Raw genomic sequence first — 15,625 nt, forward strand, 5'->3', positions numbered from 1 at the left:
TTCAGCGAAACCTGGACAGACTGGAGAGCTGGGCAGTAAGAAACCAGGTTTAACAAAAGCAAGTGTAGAGTCTTGCATCTGGGGAGGAATAATTGTATGCACCAGTACAGGTTGGGGGATGACTTGCTGGAGAGGAGCTCTGCAGAGAGGGACCTGGTTGTTGTGGTGGACGACAGATTGGCCATGAGCCAGCAGTGTGCCCTCGTGGCCAAAAAGGCCAATGGCATTCTAGGGTGCATGAAGAAGAGCGTGTCCAGCAGGTCGAGGGAGGTGATCCTCCCCCTCTACTCTGCCCTGGTAAGGCCTCATCTGGAGTACTGTGTCCAGTTCTGGGCTCCCCAGTACAAAAAAGACAGGGATCTCTTGGAAAGAGTCCAGCGGAGGGCCACAAAGATGGTGAAGGGCCTGGAGCATCTCCTCTATGAAGAAAGGCTAAGTGAACTGGGTCTGTTTAGCCTTGAGAAAAGACGACTGAGAGGGGACCTGATCCAGGTTTATAAATATCTGAGGTGTGGCGGCCATAGTAGTGAGGCCAGTCTCTTTTCAGTGGTACGTGGAGACAGGATGAAGGGAAACGGACATAAGCTGCAGCACAGGAAGTTTTGCACGAATGTGCGTAAGAACTTCTTCACGGTAAGGGTGACGGAGCACTGGAACAGGCTGCCCAGGGAGGTTGTGAAGTCTCCTTCTCTGGAGATATTCAAGACCTGCCTGGACACCTACTTGTGCAACCTGGTAGGAAAGTAGGGAAACTTCTTTGGCAGAGGGGGTTGGTCTCAATGATCTCTGGAGGTCCCTTCCAATCCCTATGATTCTGTGATTCTGTGATTCTCTACTACCCTACCACCATCTGCCTCTGACACTGTGGGCCAACATAATAAAATGAGACATTACTTTCAGAGTAGCCCCCATAATTTAAAACCAAGGAAAACAATATGTATTAGATAAATTTTCCAGTTAATTGAGATTACTTGGGAACACACAATTTTACCAAGTAGAAATTTATCTATGACCCAAATAAATATTACTTAGGTGATAGCTTTTACAATATTGCACTAAGCATCAGAATGTTTATCATACTTAACACCTGGAGCTGCCATGGTGAAAGTGCATACAGTGCAACTGGTGTTAAGAAGCTGAGAGTAGTTTTGTTATTAACAAAACCCATTCAAATAATCTTCAATTTGTCAGGCTTTCAACCAAATAGACTGAACCCAAACGAGTTAGAACATTTTTCATCTGGTGAAGAATCAGTGTGTGCAACAAAAAATAGATGTGTAATTATAGAATGTCATGCACACAAAGGATATATATTTTTCTTAGATGTACTGAAATGAAAAGTAAATTGTACATGATCAACACATGCAATAAAGAAGTATTTTTTCAAAGAAAATAAGGGATAAAAATTGAATTTTATTATATTTCAAGAGATCTTTAGATTCCTTTTCACTGCATTCTTAATGTGGTAATTTTAATGAATATGTCTGTTTGAGAATGGATGGATTAAAGGAGATTACCTGATAGGATAGACTCAAGAGGTTTATTTTGTTTTTCTTTCCTTTAATACCTGGTCATATCTTAGGTTTCAATGAAAGAAATATATTTTTATCCTCTTGACTAATTTACTATACAAATGTGATTAACAGAAAGGTAAATGAGGTTCTGGAAGTGAATAGCTATGTGAATTATTATTGGATTTTCTCCCTAAAATGGCTGTCAGACTGTACTTTGTTTGCACAATTGTACACAGATGTACTCTATTTGCACAATTACTATTGTGAGGTTTTGCATCTGATAATTCAACTTGATTTTGGGACAACATAGGCATAAAGATATGCCCTTTGGTAAGCAGCTCTTTGCAAAGATTTTTACTACTGATGTCAAAGAAGGAGAAGGATATATCAGATAATACTTTCAACAGGATATAGAAAATTTTGGTAAGGACTGTTCTAATATGGTTAAGATTTGGTATCTATGTATTAGAAAAGAATATTTATCCTGTCCCACTTTTGCCTGTCAGCACATATCATCAGCCCTTTCCAGTTCATCCAAGGTCATAAAACAGAAAATAAATTCCTTGTCTTATAATGATTTAGGAATGCAAGTAAATGTAGAATGACATAGCAATATCTTCTGTGAGCAATCTCACAAAGGCAAAATCAAACTAATCCTGTTTGTAAAATATAAAATAAAAATTAAAAAAAAAAGAGTCCCTGACTTCATTGTGTAATTTCTTTAATGCTTTATAGTACTTTATTATTTTAACACTGATGTAATAGTGGCTAAGCAGTACTTAATTTTAATATATTTCACAAATTATTCTTGCCTTCTCTTCTTTCAATTCAGCTTTATTTTATTTTATTTTATCTTATTTTATTTTATTTTGTGATCAGCTGAAGTCCATCATTAAGAAAAAAAAAAGTACACTTTAGGAAAACATTTAGGAAATGTTTCAGGCTTGTGCAGCTCTGAAGATGGCAAATATTTACTCATTAAAAAAATTTTTTTTTTACTACTTCATTTAGATATTAAGTATTGATTCCATTATGACTGCATGAATATTTGTCTGGATATAGGCCCCAGTATGTCCTACTCCAAATTTTCCCTTTGAACAGACCTTATTTTTATCAATGTGATGGCTGTTTCTAGAAGAAATGCAATTATGGAAGAATACTTCCATATAATAATATATAATAAAAATTTAATTTTATTTTATTAATTTTATTAATTTTATTAAATTTACTTTTGTATGAGAAATGGCTTTCTCAATGATTAGAAATTCCCTTCAACATAGAAATTCTAAAATATACTGAAGGAACTGGATAACACATTTATATTTGAAATGCTGAGAAAAAAACTTCAAGTTTAATTGTATTCATAGGGCATTTTCTTGAATCATATGATGTCGTAACCTTGTAGTTAAAAAAAAAATTCCTTCTTAAATATTTAGATCTAAATTTTGTGTATTGGACTTCGTCAGATGAAGATAAGTACGCTAAGAACCTTCACGCTAAGACATGCCTTGCTAATCTTTTTCCACTAAAAGGCTTATTAAGTCAAACCAAATAAAAGAGCAGACAAAATCACTAACAGCAGGAAAAAAACAAACAAACATATATATATATATATAATTTGATATAGTATGTATGTATAGCACGATTTATTTAAAGCCAGTTAGAAGAAATGAATTCAGCTGACAAGTTTTATAATGTAAAGTTATCTTTTCGTAATTGTACTTATATTTGAAACATTAACTTAAACAGGTAATGTATAACTTGTGTGCATATTTTTCCAAATTATTTTTGTTCATGTTAATAACAGTTGACAGCTAGTATCTACTTTGTGCAGGGAGGTGGAAAATAAAATGTATGTTCATTACTATTTAGATATCAAAATATGTACTAAGAAAGTAAAAGCATTCAGAGATAAGGACACTTCAACATCTATGTTATTTGTGAAAAAGAAATTAATGCTTATAGAAACATCTTTTCTACATCAAAATCATTTGAATCATTTAAGAAGAGTTGGATTTAAATTGCTTTCTGTTCCCTCAGGAAGATCATCAGATGCCTCACTGCTAGCATGAAGGCTTAACCCCTGTGTTCTGAAATCTTCACCTCCTCTACATTTCTTTTCAACATTAGTGAAACAAGTTATCTTATATAATGTGTAAAAGCATGCAAATTGTTATCACTCTGCAGTGCATAAAATATGCATGGTCACTTACTGCCTTGATGCTTTCAAAGTGTCCATCTTCTTTATCAAAATCAATTGGCTGCCCATTAAGTGTCCAATAGAAAGTGACATCTAGTGTGCTATCATGAAGGGCTTTGCAACTGAGGACGATGCTTTCTCCAACAGTTAACTCTATCTTCTTGGGAGTCAACTCTATTCTTGTAGGTTCTTGAAATATAGAAGGATTAAGAACATTTGGTTGGAAGTCTAGTTATAGAAAGACATCATATTAAGACATCTTTGTGTTCTTTATTCCCATGCAGAAAGGAGTAAGGGCTAAATGAGTTCGCCAAACTAGTGCACGTTAAAAGAGGTATTGATTTTTAGTTTCCCTGTTTTCTTCTGTTTTATTTATAGAATTATTTATGATCCGGTTGATTTAATAGTTATACAAATTCTGCTGACACACAGCTAAAATTTAAAAGCTGAAGTGTGCAGTTTCATGCAGTGTTTGATCAAAGAGAGGTTAACCTGATTGTTTTAAATGGTCTCTTATTCTGTTTGTACAGTGTTGTTGCATGCTTGGCTGAAGATTGTAAGCAGTAAAGAAACATTAACAACGGGAAATCATCAATAACATTAAAGTATTTTTTCATACCTTTAACAGACACTGATGCAACAATTTCTGCAGACCCAAATACATTTACACCTTGGCATGAATACCGTCCTTCATCAGACTTGGAAGCATTCAGAATTCTCAAGCTTCCCTGTGGAAGAATGGTTATCCTGAAAAGGAAAAATATATGAATATAACTCCAGTCCTAGCAGACAAATTCCATGATGATTTTTAGAATTAATAAATAAGATTGAGGACTGCTGCTTCCATAACTAAGTATGATGAAGATGATAATTTAATTCTCCTCTGTTTCAAAAGAGCTTCAATATACCCATTTTACGCCTTCTCAACCTTTAATCAATAAGTTACAGGGAAGCATCAGTGAGTTAGTATCCTCTGACACATATCAGTAGTGAATTCTAATAAGACCTTTTGTCTTTGAAGTTTCACTTCTATATTATTGTCAAATCAAATTTCAATATCAAGCACAGGCTATTTCATTCAGAAAAAGAAAAAAAATGACCTTCAAAGTCAAATCTGAGAAGAATGAGAAGTAAAATGTAAAAGAGAACTGGAAAAAAGGAAGGAAGGAAGGAAGGAAGGAAGGAAGGAAGGAAGGAAGGAAGGAAGGAAGGAAGGAAGGAAGGAAGAAGGAAAGAAGGAAAGAAGGAAGGAAGGAAGGAAGGAAGGAAGGAAGGAAGGAAGGAAGGAAGGAAGGAAGGAAGGAAGAAAGAAAGAAAGAAAGAAAGAAAGAAAGAAAGAAAGAAAGAAAGAAAGAAAGAAAGAAAGAAAGAAAGAAAGAAAGAAAGAAAGAAAGAAAGAAAAAGAAAGAAAGAGCCTCATAATATTAATTGTATCTGGTCAAAATATGATTTATGATATTACTACACAGTGTAATATAGGCCCCCCCTTTTTTTTTTTTTTTAGCTCAGCTTTTTTTTTCCTTTGCACCTTGAATCTTGTGTAATTTCAGTTCCACTACATCTCTATGTGAGTAACACTGCTGAATTATACTCATCAAAAATGTTCAGCTGTTATATTTAGAAGTTTCAAATTCAGTCTTTGCTTACACTATATTAGTCATATAAAACCTGAAGATAAACAAAAGTGAAAATAAACATGTTTTAGCTGTTCTAAAAAATTTGTTTTTATGATAAAGCTGCAGCCCTGGGAGAATAATATAAAAACAATTGCCTCTCTTCTGCCAGAGGAGAGCTGTTAGGGTAAATGCTACCTCCAACATGGTGTGTAAGCCAAACCGTGCTTGGAGATATTACACATTCATTCCCAGACTGGGTGGTGGTTAGGGAGGGTCCTCTGAAGGACATGAGAACTGAGGGTTGAAACTCTTCAGCCATCATGGACACTGAAGCCAGATAATCCTCAGCAAGTACTTGCAAGCATCACATAGAAATGGATGAGTTGAAATGTTTCCTTCTCCTGTATTTTGAAAGTAAGGTAAGATCTCTTTCTGTATTAGAGAAAGTATCTATGGAGGTGGGTGGCTCTTTCCACCCTCTCTTCAGCAACCAACCAAGGTAAAAAATTCCCTTTGTAGGCGGAACAACTTAAAGTGCAAAATTCATTTAACCTCTGTTTAAATTGAGAGCGATTGAATAATGTATTCAAGTCAAATTGCCAATATAAGACTGTATATCTTTTTTTCTGTTGTTAGAAAAAAAAATAAATTAAAACATGCTATTGTCTGACTGTGATAAACGGTGTTTTATTATATTAAGTTTATAGAAATAGTAATGGAAAGAACAGAATTCCATTCTAAGGAAAAATGTACTCCATTTCAGATGTAAAACCAGTCACTACTCTCAGCAGAGCGATAGAAGAAAATAATAGCTTAATAGATTCAAAGATGAATGGGACAGAGGAAGGACATGTCAACAACAAAATTCCCCGGTGTAATATAATGATATATCTCCCTTCTTCTTCTAAACAAATATGTATCAATATTTGAATCATATCGTTTGTCTAAAGGTAATTTTAAACAAAGCATAATTGTATTAGAAATTTTTTTTTTTTTTAATCTGAGTTCAGAGTTTTGAGCTTCTTTTTTTTTTTTTTTTTTGTTTTTGTTTTTGTTTGTTTCTCCATTAGGAAGGCCCATCTTCCCAATCTGTAGGAACATCTGTAACTTGTTTTACCTCTGAAGTACAAAAGGAATACATGTTTCACTAGAATGAAATTTGTTTTGGGAAATGATTGGGATGTAAACTTCCTTCATTTTCTCCTGAAGTAAGTAGGCTTTTGTGTATTTCTTCTTAAGACACTCAGTGGTCACTCTGAAGACACTGTATTATTAGTATGATGATAGCCTTTGCAGAACAGTAATTGTTTTCATCAATGTGCTGTCAGCACCAAATAAATGAACTGATATTTCTATAATTTTTGCAAATTATAAAATTTGCACATTATATTACACACAATATAAGTTTTGATATAAAACTATTTTTCCTTCTGATCTTGGAGGAAAATAAAGATAGATGAATATGGAAAATTATCTAATGAGCCTTATGTGTACTATCAGTTAAATTTCTATTTAGCTAAAAGCTCTTGCTATCCATGAGAAAAAGAATTGCTCAGTCAAAGGAACTGCAAACATATATGCTGGTGAATTATATGACTCAGAAATTTACTTTCCTTAAAATGATTAGCATTAATTTGCTTTCTATCTTTTTTGTGTGTTTGGGAAAAGGCCAGAGGCTTGTTGTGATGGAAACTGAAATGCTTTATTTATTCATATAACACTTTTTACACACAACAGGAACACAGGCTTCTCCTCCTTCCCTGCCAATACTTCTGTCATGGAGAGACCATCTGTGGAGTGTGTCGTCATATTTTAATAAGAAAATTCCAAAGCAAAAGGCTTTTTAGTATCATAAATAAGAGTAACAAAGAGAGAAGAAACGAAGTTGGGGTACAGTTAAGGATAATTGAACACTTCAGGAAAAAAAGCTAAATTACTAACTTATTAGAAAATTTGGAAAGATTATGATTATAGATGAGAATATAGAGATTGGATGGATGAGAGATAAGTGTGATAGTGTCATGGATTTATTATTTTTAATTATTTATTATTGAGATTATCACCCCTGGAAGAGTCCAGAATGATGCCCAAGAAACAGTTGAGTTATGGGAGAGGGTCTTGTGTTTCCTCCTTTGAATTGGCTGGTGTCCATTTTATCAACCAATTCCAAATAGGGGCTAGATATTGCCTATCCCTTCCCTTTTTGATCTCATCACTCACTTTCCCTTCACAGGCAGGACATGATAATATGCTGATGAATGTGACACAAAACCTGTTAGAGGATTTAATCATTTACTGCACAAATATAGAGGCTTGTGTGTGTGCATACTTTCGAGGTCTGGATGTGAGCAAGAGTACTGAAGAGGCTCTCAAATGTCAGCAGGATTTTGGGACAGGGTCAGGTGGGGGAAGGAATTGACTTGAGACTGTAGTACAATGTTAGAGGCAGTTTGAAGAATTAAGGGATATAGGTTGTGTTGCTGATGATGGTGGTGAGAGGTAATGCAACGATGGCCTTTGACATTAAATGCCTCAGGAATCAATTCAACACGTGTTACTGTATACTGTATACCTATGAAGCTAAAATAATTCAATAGAAAATGAAGAGAGTTAAACTGAAATTGAATGTGAATTTCAAAATGCATCTGATACCTGTGAATATTGTACTTTTCCACTATGATTTTATTTCAAATACTGTAAATGTTTGATATAAGCTTGCAATGCCTGTGGTTTCCTTGTCTAGAATAGCAGCAAGCTAAGAAGTACACGTGAGTAGCATTACTATGAAGTCAGCATTGTTAATTACTGATTAACCCAGTAAACTAGGATGAGAATTGTTAGAAAACCATAAAAGCATGCACAAGAGTGTGGGTTTTTTTCTTTAAAACTTCAGAATTGGACTTGGATTGACAATAGAAGGCTGGAAAATGCTCAGTAATTACAGTTTTCAGACAATATTTCCAAGTGAGTATTTTCACTCTAAAAATATTTGCAATCTACTTGAATCTACTCTCCAGCAGCAACATCTAAGGTTGGAAATATTTTTAGTACATCTGTTAAAACAAAAACAAAAACAAAAACCTTAGAATCGTAGAATCATAGAATCACTCAGGTTGGAAAAGACCTTAAAATCACTGAGACGAAACATGAGTTAATCATGCTACCCTAACTCTAACAACCCTCCACTAAATCATATCCCCGAGCACCACATCCAAACAGTTTTTAAACACATCCATGGATGGTGACTCAACCACCTCCCTGCAGAGTATATTCCAGTGCTTAACAACCCTTTCTGTAAAGAAGATTTTCCTGATATCCAACCTAGACTTACCCTGGCACAACTTAAGGCCATTTCCCCTCGTCCATTAGCTCACATAGATCAGCGCTTTCATCAGTTTTACTCTTCTTTTAAAAATAAAGTGTATAGTAGGAAAGGTAAGAGTCTTGATAAATATGTGCTGTTTTATCTGGAAGGTTTATGCAATTTGCATATGGGAAATTGATTTGCTTTGGTATATAGAAAGATATTTTCTGAGAAGTGTCTGCTGGAAAGCTGAAGAATAGAAACCACACACATACAAAATGCTGTTGTTTGCTTAAAGATTGTGTTTGGAAATTCTCCATGTGTCACCCAGTAATGCCCTTGCTTAGTTTTGACTGGAAGAGAGGCAGTGGAAACTGATGATGGGATGAACAGAAAGGGAGGTGCACACAAATCTGAATGACAAAGTTCAGATTCCTTTGGGCTTGGTGAGATTTAGAGAAGAGAATCAAGTAGAATACAGTACTTAAGAGTTGGTCAAACTCAATACTACTTCATATGTGAAGTAGTATTGTGGCACAAAGAATTATACTTTAACAAAGAGTATATTTCTTCCTTTCTATTGTTTTATGGAGAAAGATTGTGAGAGCGGTTGTAATCTTTTTTCTTATTTTGAGGGAAAGGATAAACAAGGAGAACGTGCACTCATCATTGTTTTGTATAAAAACAGGGATATCTATTCTGCCTGCCATATTGTTGATAATAATTTTCTCTTCAATTAGTTCTTATTGATAAATGAAATGCAGTAATAGACCATATCCTCTTTTGCTCTTCTGCATTATAGAATACATTTGTTCTATAATATCTGTTACAATTCAGTAAAGAAGTTCTCAGATATTATCTACAACCAGTAGAGGACGTACTGGTTTATAGGATGGAAAATCTCATCATTCTTTATCAACAGAAATCGTTTTACCTTGACCCATCATTGTCAGGATGTGCATTTGTTCTTCCTATCACATATGAAATCAGTGAGCAGAGAATTCCAGCAAGATTAAGATAATGAGAAGTGTAAACTAATTTTGATTCTATTTTATCATTCATAATAGATTTTCACAAGAAGATGTACTGACAACGTGGCTATGTTTTGTTTTAAAGACTATGATGAACAATGAGATCCATATGTTGAAGGAGCTGAGAGGTTGAATACAGTTAGAATTCCTACACATCCATCAAGATCTTACTGGGGAACAATAGAAGAGACAATGCTGGAAATGAAAGCCAGACAGCCTCCAAATATATTTGGAGATTTATGTATTTCGAAAAAAGAAATACAGTATAAAAAAGCCCACAAAAGAACAAATTATGTGAGTATGTTCTGAGAGGAAAAAAAGAATTAGCAACAAATACTTTGATTAAGCTATGTTTTTTGCATTTTTATACTTTTAATTCTTTTGGTTTTGGTGTTTTTGACATTTCCATGCTAAAGTACTAATAGCAATCAAAGCAATCAGGGGAAGATTAATGAGAAGAGTTGCTCAAAAGCTTTGCAAACTTTAACACATGGAAGATAGGTAAAGGGAAATTGTAAGTCATTATTTTTTTTTCCTTGCATTGGGTTATAAAAACAGGAGTATAAAATTCGTTTGTGTGCATATTGGAAAGAAGAACTTTTAAGATGCAAACGCAGAGAAGTTGCTCTGACTCACTTAGCCTGTGGCCTTTCACAGTGTTCAGATCTGAGCAATCTGTCATTTCACATTAGCTTGGATGTGGGACCTGTCAGTATTTTCTAATGTAGATTACAAGGAATCAGGACAAGTATTTGTAAATAGCTGAAATCTTTATTTCTCCTTGAATGACTGTGAGCTCTCTCATTTCCCTGCATGTTCTCTGAGTCTTTCATAATAGATGTACAAGTCTCTACATCTCACAGGAAATGGATATGAGTTATTGCTATAGTAAAAACACTTAAATAACCAGAATGCCACTACTTAATATAAATGTTTTATATTACCACAGTAGATGGAGATTTTCATTTGAATATTTTTGACCTAATTAGAAAAAAGATGATGTTTGACCCAGTCTCTTGGCACAACACTGAATAAATTGGATTTTCTTCAGATTTTAAAACATTTATAATGCTGCAATTCCTGTGTGTGATGTCCTAGGTCATGAGAATATGCTAAGACTTATCATTAATGTGCTGTACGCTACTTTCAGCTCTATTTATTCTAATCTACGCAAACTGTCTTATGGTGAGATTTTTCAAAGGAGGCACAACAGCCCCTCTCATTTTGTCTTTACTGTTTGCTGTACAGAAACATCTGCACATGAAAGAAAGGAAATGGTATCTATATATACATGTTACTTAAATTTACTGGCAAGAAAATGTAGTGTTTGTTCTCAGAACAGGGAATAAATACAATTTCTGAAGTGCTGTTGAGCAGTAAAGGCTGAAAACCACCGATATGTCAGAATTAACATGATCTCTTGAAGTGCTTTTTCTCTCCATACAAGTGGACCAGTTGTTATCAGCTTTAACAGTACTATTAGGTCTCCTACTCAGATCAGAACTTCAGCACAGTTAGATTTTAATAACATGAATGCCAGTGATGATATGAAGATCTTAAAATTGAAGCATTAAAGTACTGAATTCAAAGAAATTGCAATGGAGAACAGATTCAAATCTGTGATATATTACCTATAAAAAGTAAACAAATCAATAAACTTTTTAATTATTCTATTTTTCACTAGTGCCTTTAATAAAAGAGATCAATTTGTACGCATCAAATATTTCGCATTACTTTGCTAATACCTTGCAATTCTGCTCTAATGTGTTGCCCCAGCATGTGTTTTGACTTGCAAAAATAGGGAACTGGAAGAATTTCTCAAAATTTATCTCAAGAAAAGTGTTCTAGCTTTTCTGCTAGAAAAGCTTTATTCTAACCTAAAATTTCTTTTGAATCCTTTTTTATAAGATACGTTGGTTTTAAGACAAATTGCATCAAAACATTTTGAAATGACTGAAAAAAGGATGAAAATATTTTCTTTTTTTTTTACCATATTGTATTCTTGATACATTTAAAATTAAAAATTATACTAATATTTTAGTAAATATTTTCCTCTTTTTTACACATCTCAATGTCAGAAATATTTTGCTACTTAGAAAAAGTTTCTGCTTTTCGAGAAAAAGGCTTTTATTGTAATAAATTTTTCCGTGTTCCTAAATGATAGCAATTAATTATTAACTTATCCTATTTTTCTCAGAAGCTTTAAAAATAATAAATTTCTTGTAGAATTTCATAATTCCCCCAGGAATAAAAAGAGAAATTAATGGAGAAATTTTAGTTCCTCAAAGATATTTAAATTTTTCACTCATTAGAAAGACAGCTTGGAGGCGATGTATGTAAGTAGTAAAATCCAGACAGAGTAGGTACTCAAGAGAGCAGACATTTAGCCACTGTACAATGAAATAGTTTTATTCTGCCATAAGGATCTGTTTTGATTTATACTGGGTGAAGACACAATTCAAAACAGACAAACAATTCTATGTTGGAAGTGGTAACTTCAGCAATGTAATACAAACAGCTGAAATATTTCCATATTATCCTGCGGCACGAAACCTTTAATTTCATTAAAATGTGATGCTTGTACATTTTAAGACAGTAAATTAGATGTTTACATTGGAAGTATTTGTATGCTCAGGGCAGCATTCATCTAACTAAAGTATTATTATTGTAAGCTTTGTATTAACATCCAAATGGATGGAACCTGCTTTCCAACACTGATTCGTGTTCTATAAAAACGCTGCTAGAATATTAATGGCAATTTGTATCTCCAAGGAACACAGAAATGAAAGTTAATCTTTCCTACCTACTTGAACAATACTTTTGTTAGAGATACTATTTCTTTTCCCATGTGAATAGGAGAAGCTGGTAGAAGAGAGCAGACAGCCTTTGTGGTAGACCTCATACTCTCAGGAGAAAAAAAGACAGGAAAAAAATACAGATGACAATTACTTAATCTACATTGTTTAAACACAGCCCACTCTCCCTTACTTACCTGGGCAGTCAGTTATTTGCATTAACTGGGAGCAAAATGCCACAGTTTCAAACAAGATAGCCAAGTACCAGCACCAGCTGCTGACTACATGCAAGAGTGGCTACCAGATATGGATCAAATCAGCAAAAGGGCTTTGAATCCATCTATATACCCCAGGGGAGAACTGAAAAGGAAAAGTATTTGATCATATGATCTCTATGTGCCTTTGATGTAACACATTGAAACAACCCCAAAAGATGCATCAGATTTTGTCTAATTTCTCCTAGAAATAAGCACTACGATGAAATGAGTATGCTCACGGTATGTAAGGACTAAGACCATTTTAAGGATCCTCTGGTCCATATAGTTATGTATCATTCCATGAATTTTCATTTAGTACTTTTGAATTAGAGGATAATTTACAAAATTCTGGTTTCAACAATGTCATATATGTAATCTCAGTATATGTAACGCCTCTCTGTGAGGCGTTACTTAACTAACCTTTGAATGTGACTGAGATGTACTAGCTTTTTTATATTTTATGAAACAAACAAACAAACAAACAAAGAAACAAAAAACAGTTTGATCTGCCAATGTAGACATGTTGAGGAAAGGAGAGGTCATCAGTTCAGTGGAGACATAGTTTAACAGCATCAGACTAGCACAAAACTGCTTCTAGACTGTGGGAATAGTAAGCCGGACTTTGTCATAACGGACAAATCTTATTTTTGCTAGTTTTGGGGTCAGCAGAGTTCACTTAGCATTCTGGAAGATAATCTTATATTATGAATGGTGAAATAAAACCTTTTTTTTTTTTTTTCCCCCTCTAGTATCAAAAGTTGATATATGGCCTTTGACTGGGAAAAGGAAGTTAAAAGACATGTTCCCTTCAGAGAACTGTACTGTCACTAATATGAAGGGTGAAAATGGTAAAATTTTCTCACTGACAAATAATCCACTGATCAGATTCATTTAAACTTAACAGATTCAATTTACTTTGGAATGTCTGGCACTTTAGCCATGATTCAAAAGATTTTGATTATATGTTGCAATAACAATTCAGTTGGAATTGCTTCTTATGACATATCTATCTACAACTGTGTTATTGTGCAAGAGAACAGATGGAATTATTCTGCTGACATAAGTTCTGAGCAATAGGGCATAAATAAGAATAATGATACAATGAAAACTTTTCAGTGACTACATCTGTGCTACTCCACCAGGCTGCTTCCAAAGAAAGTTCTTTTAAGGTGTTTTATTGTGGATTTTCTTGCTACATGTAGTGAGATGGTCACAGACTTCTTTGAGAGACACACTCAGGCTCAGTGCCCTGTGCTCTCATGCTCATCCTATTTTACTTCATGTACAAACCCTCTGTAAATAACCTCTATCTCCTGTCTGTAAGTGTTTGTACTGCTTCTGCAAAGATATTGTGTTGCAATAGTCACACACTCCAAAGAGGACTGCAGATGCACTTAGGGATGCAACTGCTAATGCCACAAGGCCATATAACAGAATGGCTTAGAGTTGGAAGAATATATATATATATATATATATATATATAATAGAATGGTTTGAGTTGGAAGTGACCTTAAAAATTGTCTAGTTCCAACCTCCTGCTGTGAACAGAGTTGCCACTCATTAAATCAGGCTGCTCATGGCCCCATCCAGCCTGTCCTTGTTCTCCTGGTCTCTGAACATGCTCCAACATCTCCACATACTTCTTATGCTGGGGGTCCCAGGCCTGAACGCAGTTTTCCTCACGATCACCTCCCTTGCCCTGTCTTTTGATGCAGCCCAGGCTATAGTTGTCTTGGGCTGAAAGCACACACTCTTGGCTCATGTCAAGCTTTTCATCCATCAGGAATCCCAGTTCTTTCTTGTTAATGAGTTCTTCTCCCAGTCTTATTTCAATAATTTATATTGCTCTTGCTACTGATTAAGCCACAAGATTTTTGGTACAAGGAATGCGGTATCCCTGAACTCTTGTTAAGTATAGGCACACATCATTACAGCCCACTAGTGGGACCACTTATTCTCTCTGATGCAGATGCCCAGTTGCTAATTTCAAGATATGAACTGTTATTACATCAGTGCTATGCCATCAGTTGATAAAGGGCATTGGAGAGTTCACCGGTTTCAATCTACAGGCAGGAGCAAGTGGTACTAGCTTCATAATGCCTAGAGACTGATGGCACAGTTGATGAGCATCACAATGTATCTGCTGTTGTAATTTTAATGGGAAACTCTAATACTCAGTTGTGGCTCATGTTTGCTTTATGAGGTAGTCAAAATGGCATTAAGGCATTCACTGTGTGGCCTTGTGGCCAATAAGGCCAATGGGTTTCATTAAAAAGATCTGGACAGGAGGTAAAGGGAGGTGATTCCCTTCACCAATTCTGCTCTCATGAGGTCAAATTTAGAATACTGTGTCCAGTTCTTGGTTCCCCAATTCAAAAAAGACAGCAATCTCATAGAAGGAGTCCAGCAGAGGACCTCAAAGATGATAACGGGCCCGGAGCATCTCCCTTCTAAGGAAAAGCTGAGTAACCTAGGTCTGTTCAGCCTGGGGAAAAGAAGACTTAGGGGGAAACTGAGAAACATTAATAAATATCTAAAGAGAGATAGGAGGCAAAGGGATGAAGCCAGACTCTTCTCGGTTGTGTATAGTGACAGAACAAGGAGCAATGGCCTAAAACTTGTATATAGAAAGTTCCATACAAAAAATTGGAAGAATTTCTTTATGCTAAGGGTGATAGAGCACTGGAACAGGTCGCCCAGAGATATTCTGGAGTCTCCTTCTATGGAGATATTCAAGAACCTTCTGGGTGCCTACTTGTGCGATCTATTGTGGGGTACCTGCTTTAGCAGGGGATTGGACTCAAATATCTCTTGAAGTCCCTTCCAACTCCTTTAATTCTGTGACTCTGTAATCCTGTGATGTTCTCCATTTTCCTAAATTCTACTTTTTTCCTTTCACCTTTTTCTT

At 35.0% G+C, this 15,625-nt stretch overlaps 1 protein-coding gene across 1 annotated transcript in view; it reads right to left on the bottom strand.

Annotated features, from left to right (window-relative positions):
- Positions 1-15,625, bottom strand: part of CNTN5 (contactin 5) — a 591,619-nt gene that overhangs the window by 65,865 nt on the left and 510,129 nt on the right. Inside the window, exons 13-14 of the mRNA XM_085216325.1 lie at positions 4,334-4,461; positions 3,728-3,903 (exon numbers count right to left, since the gene is read on the bottom strand). Of these exons, the coding sequence (XP_085072451.1) occupies positions 3,728-3,903; positions 4,334-4,461 (304 nt within the window). The remainder of the gene's footprint in view (positions 1-3,727; positions 3,904-4,333; positions 4,462-15,625) is intronic.

This window comes from Meleagris gallopavo, chromosome 1, assembly GCF_905368555.1.
Source record: "Meleagris gallopavo chromosome 1, MGAL_WU_HG_1.1, whole genome shotgun sequence".
NCBI lineage: Eukaryota > Metazoa > Chordata > Aves > Galliformes > Phasianidae > Meleagris > Meleagris gallopavo.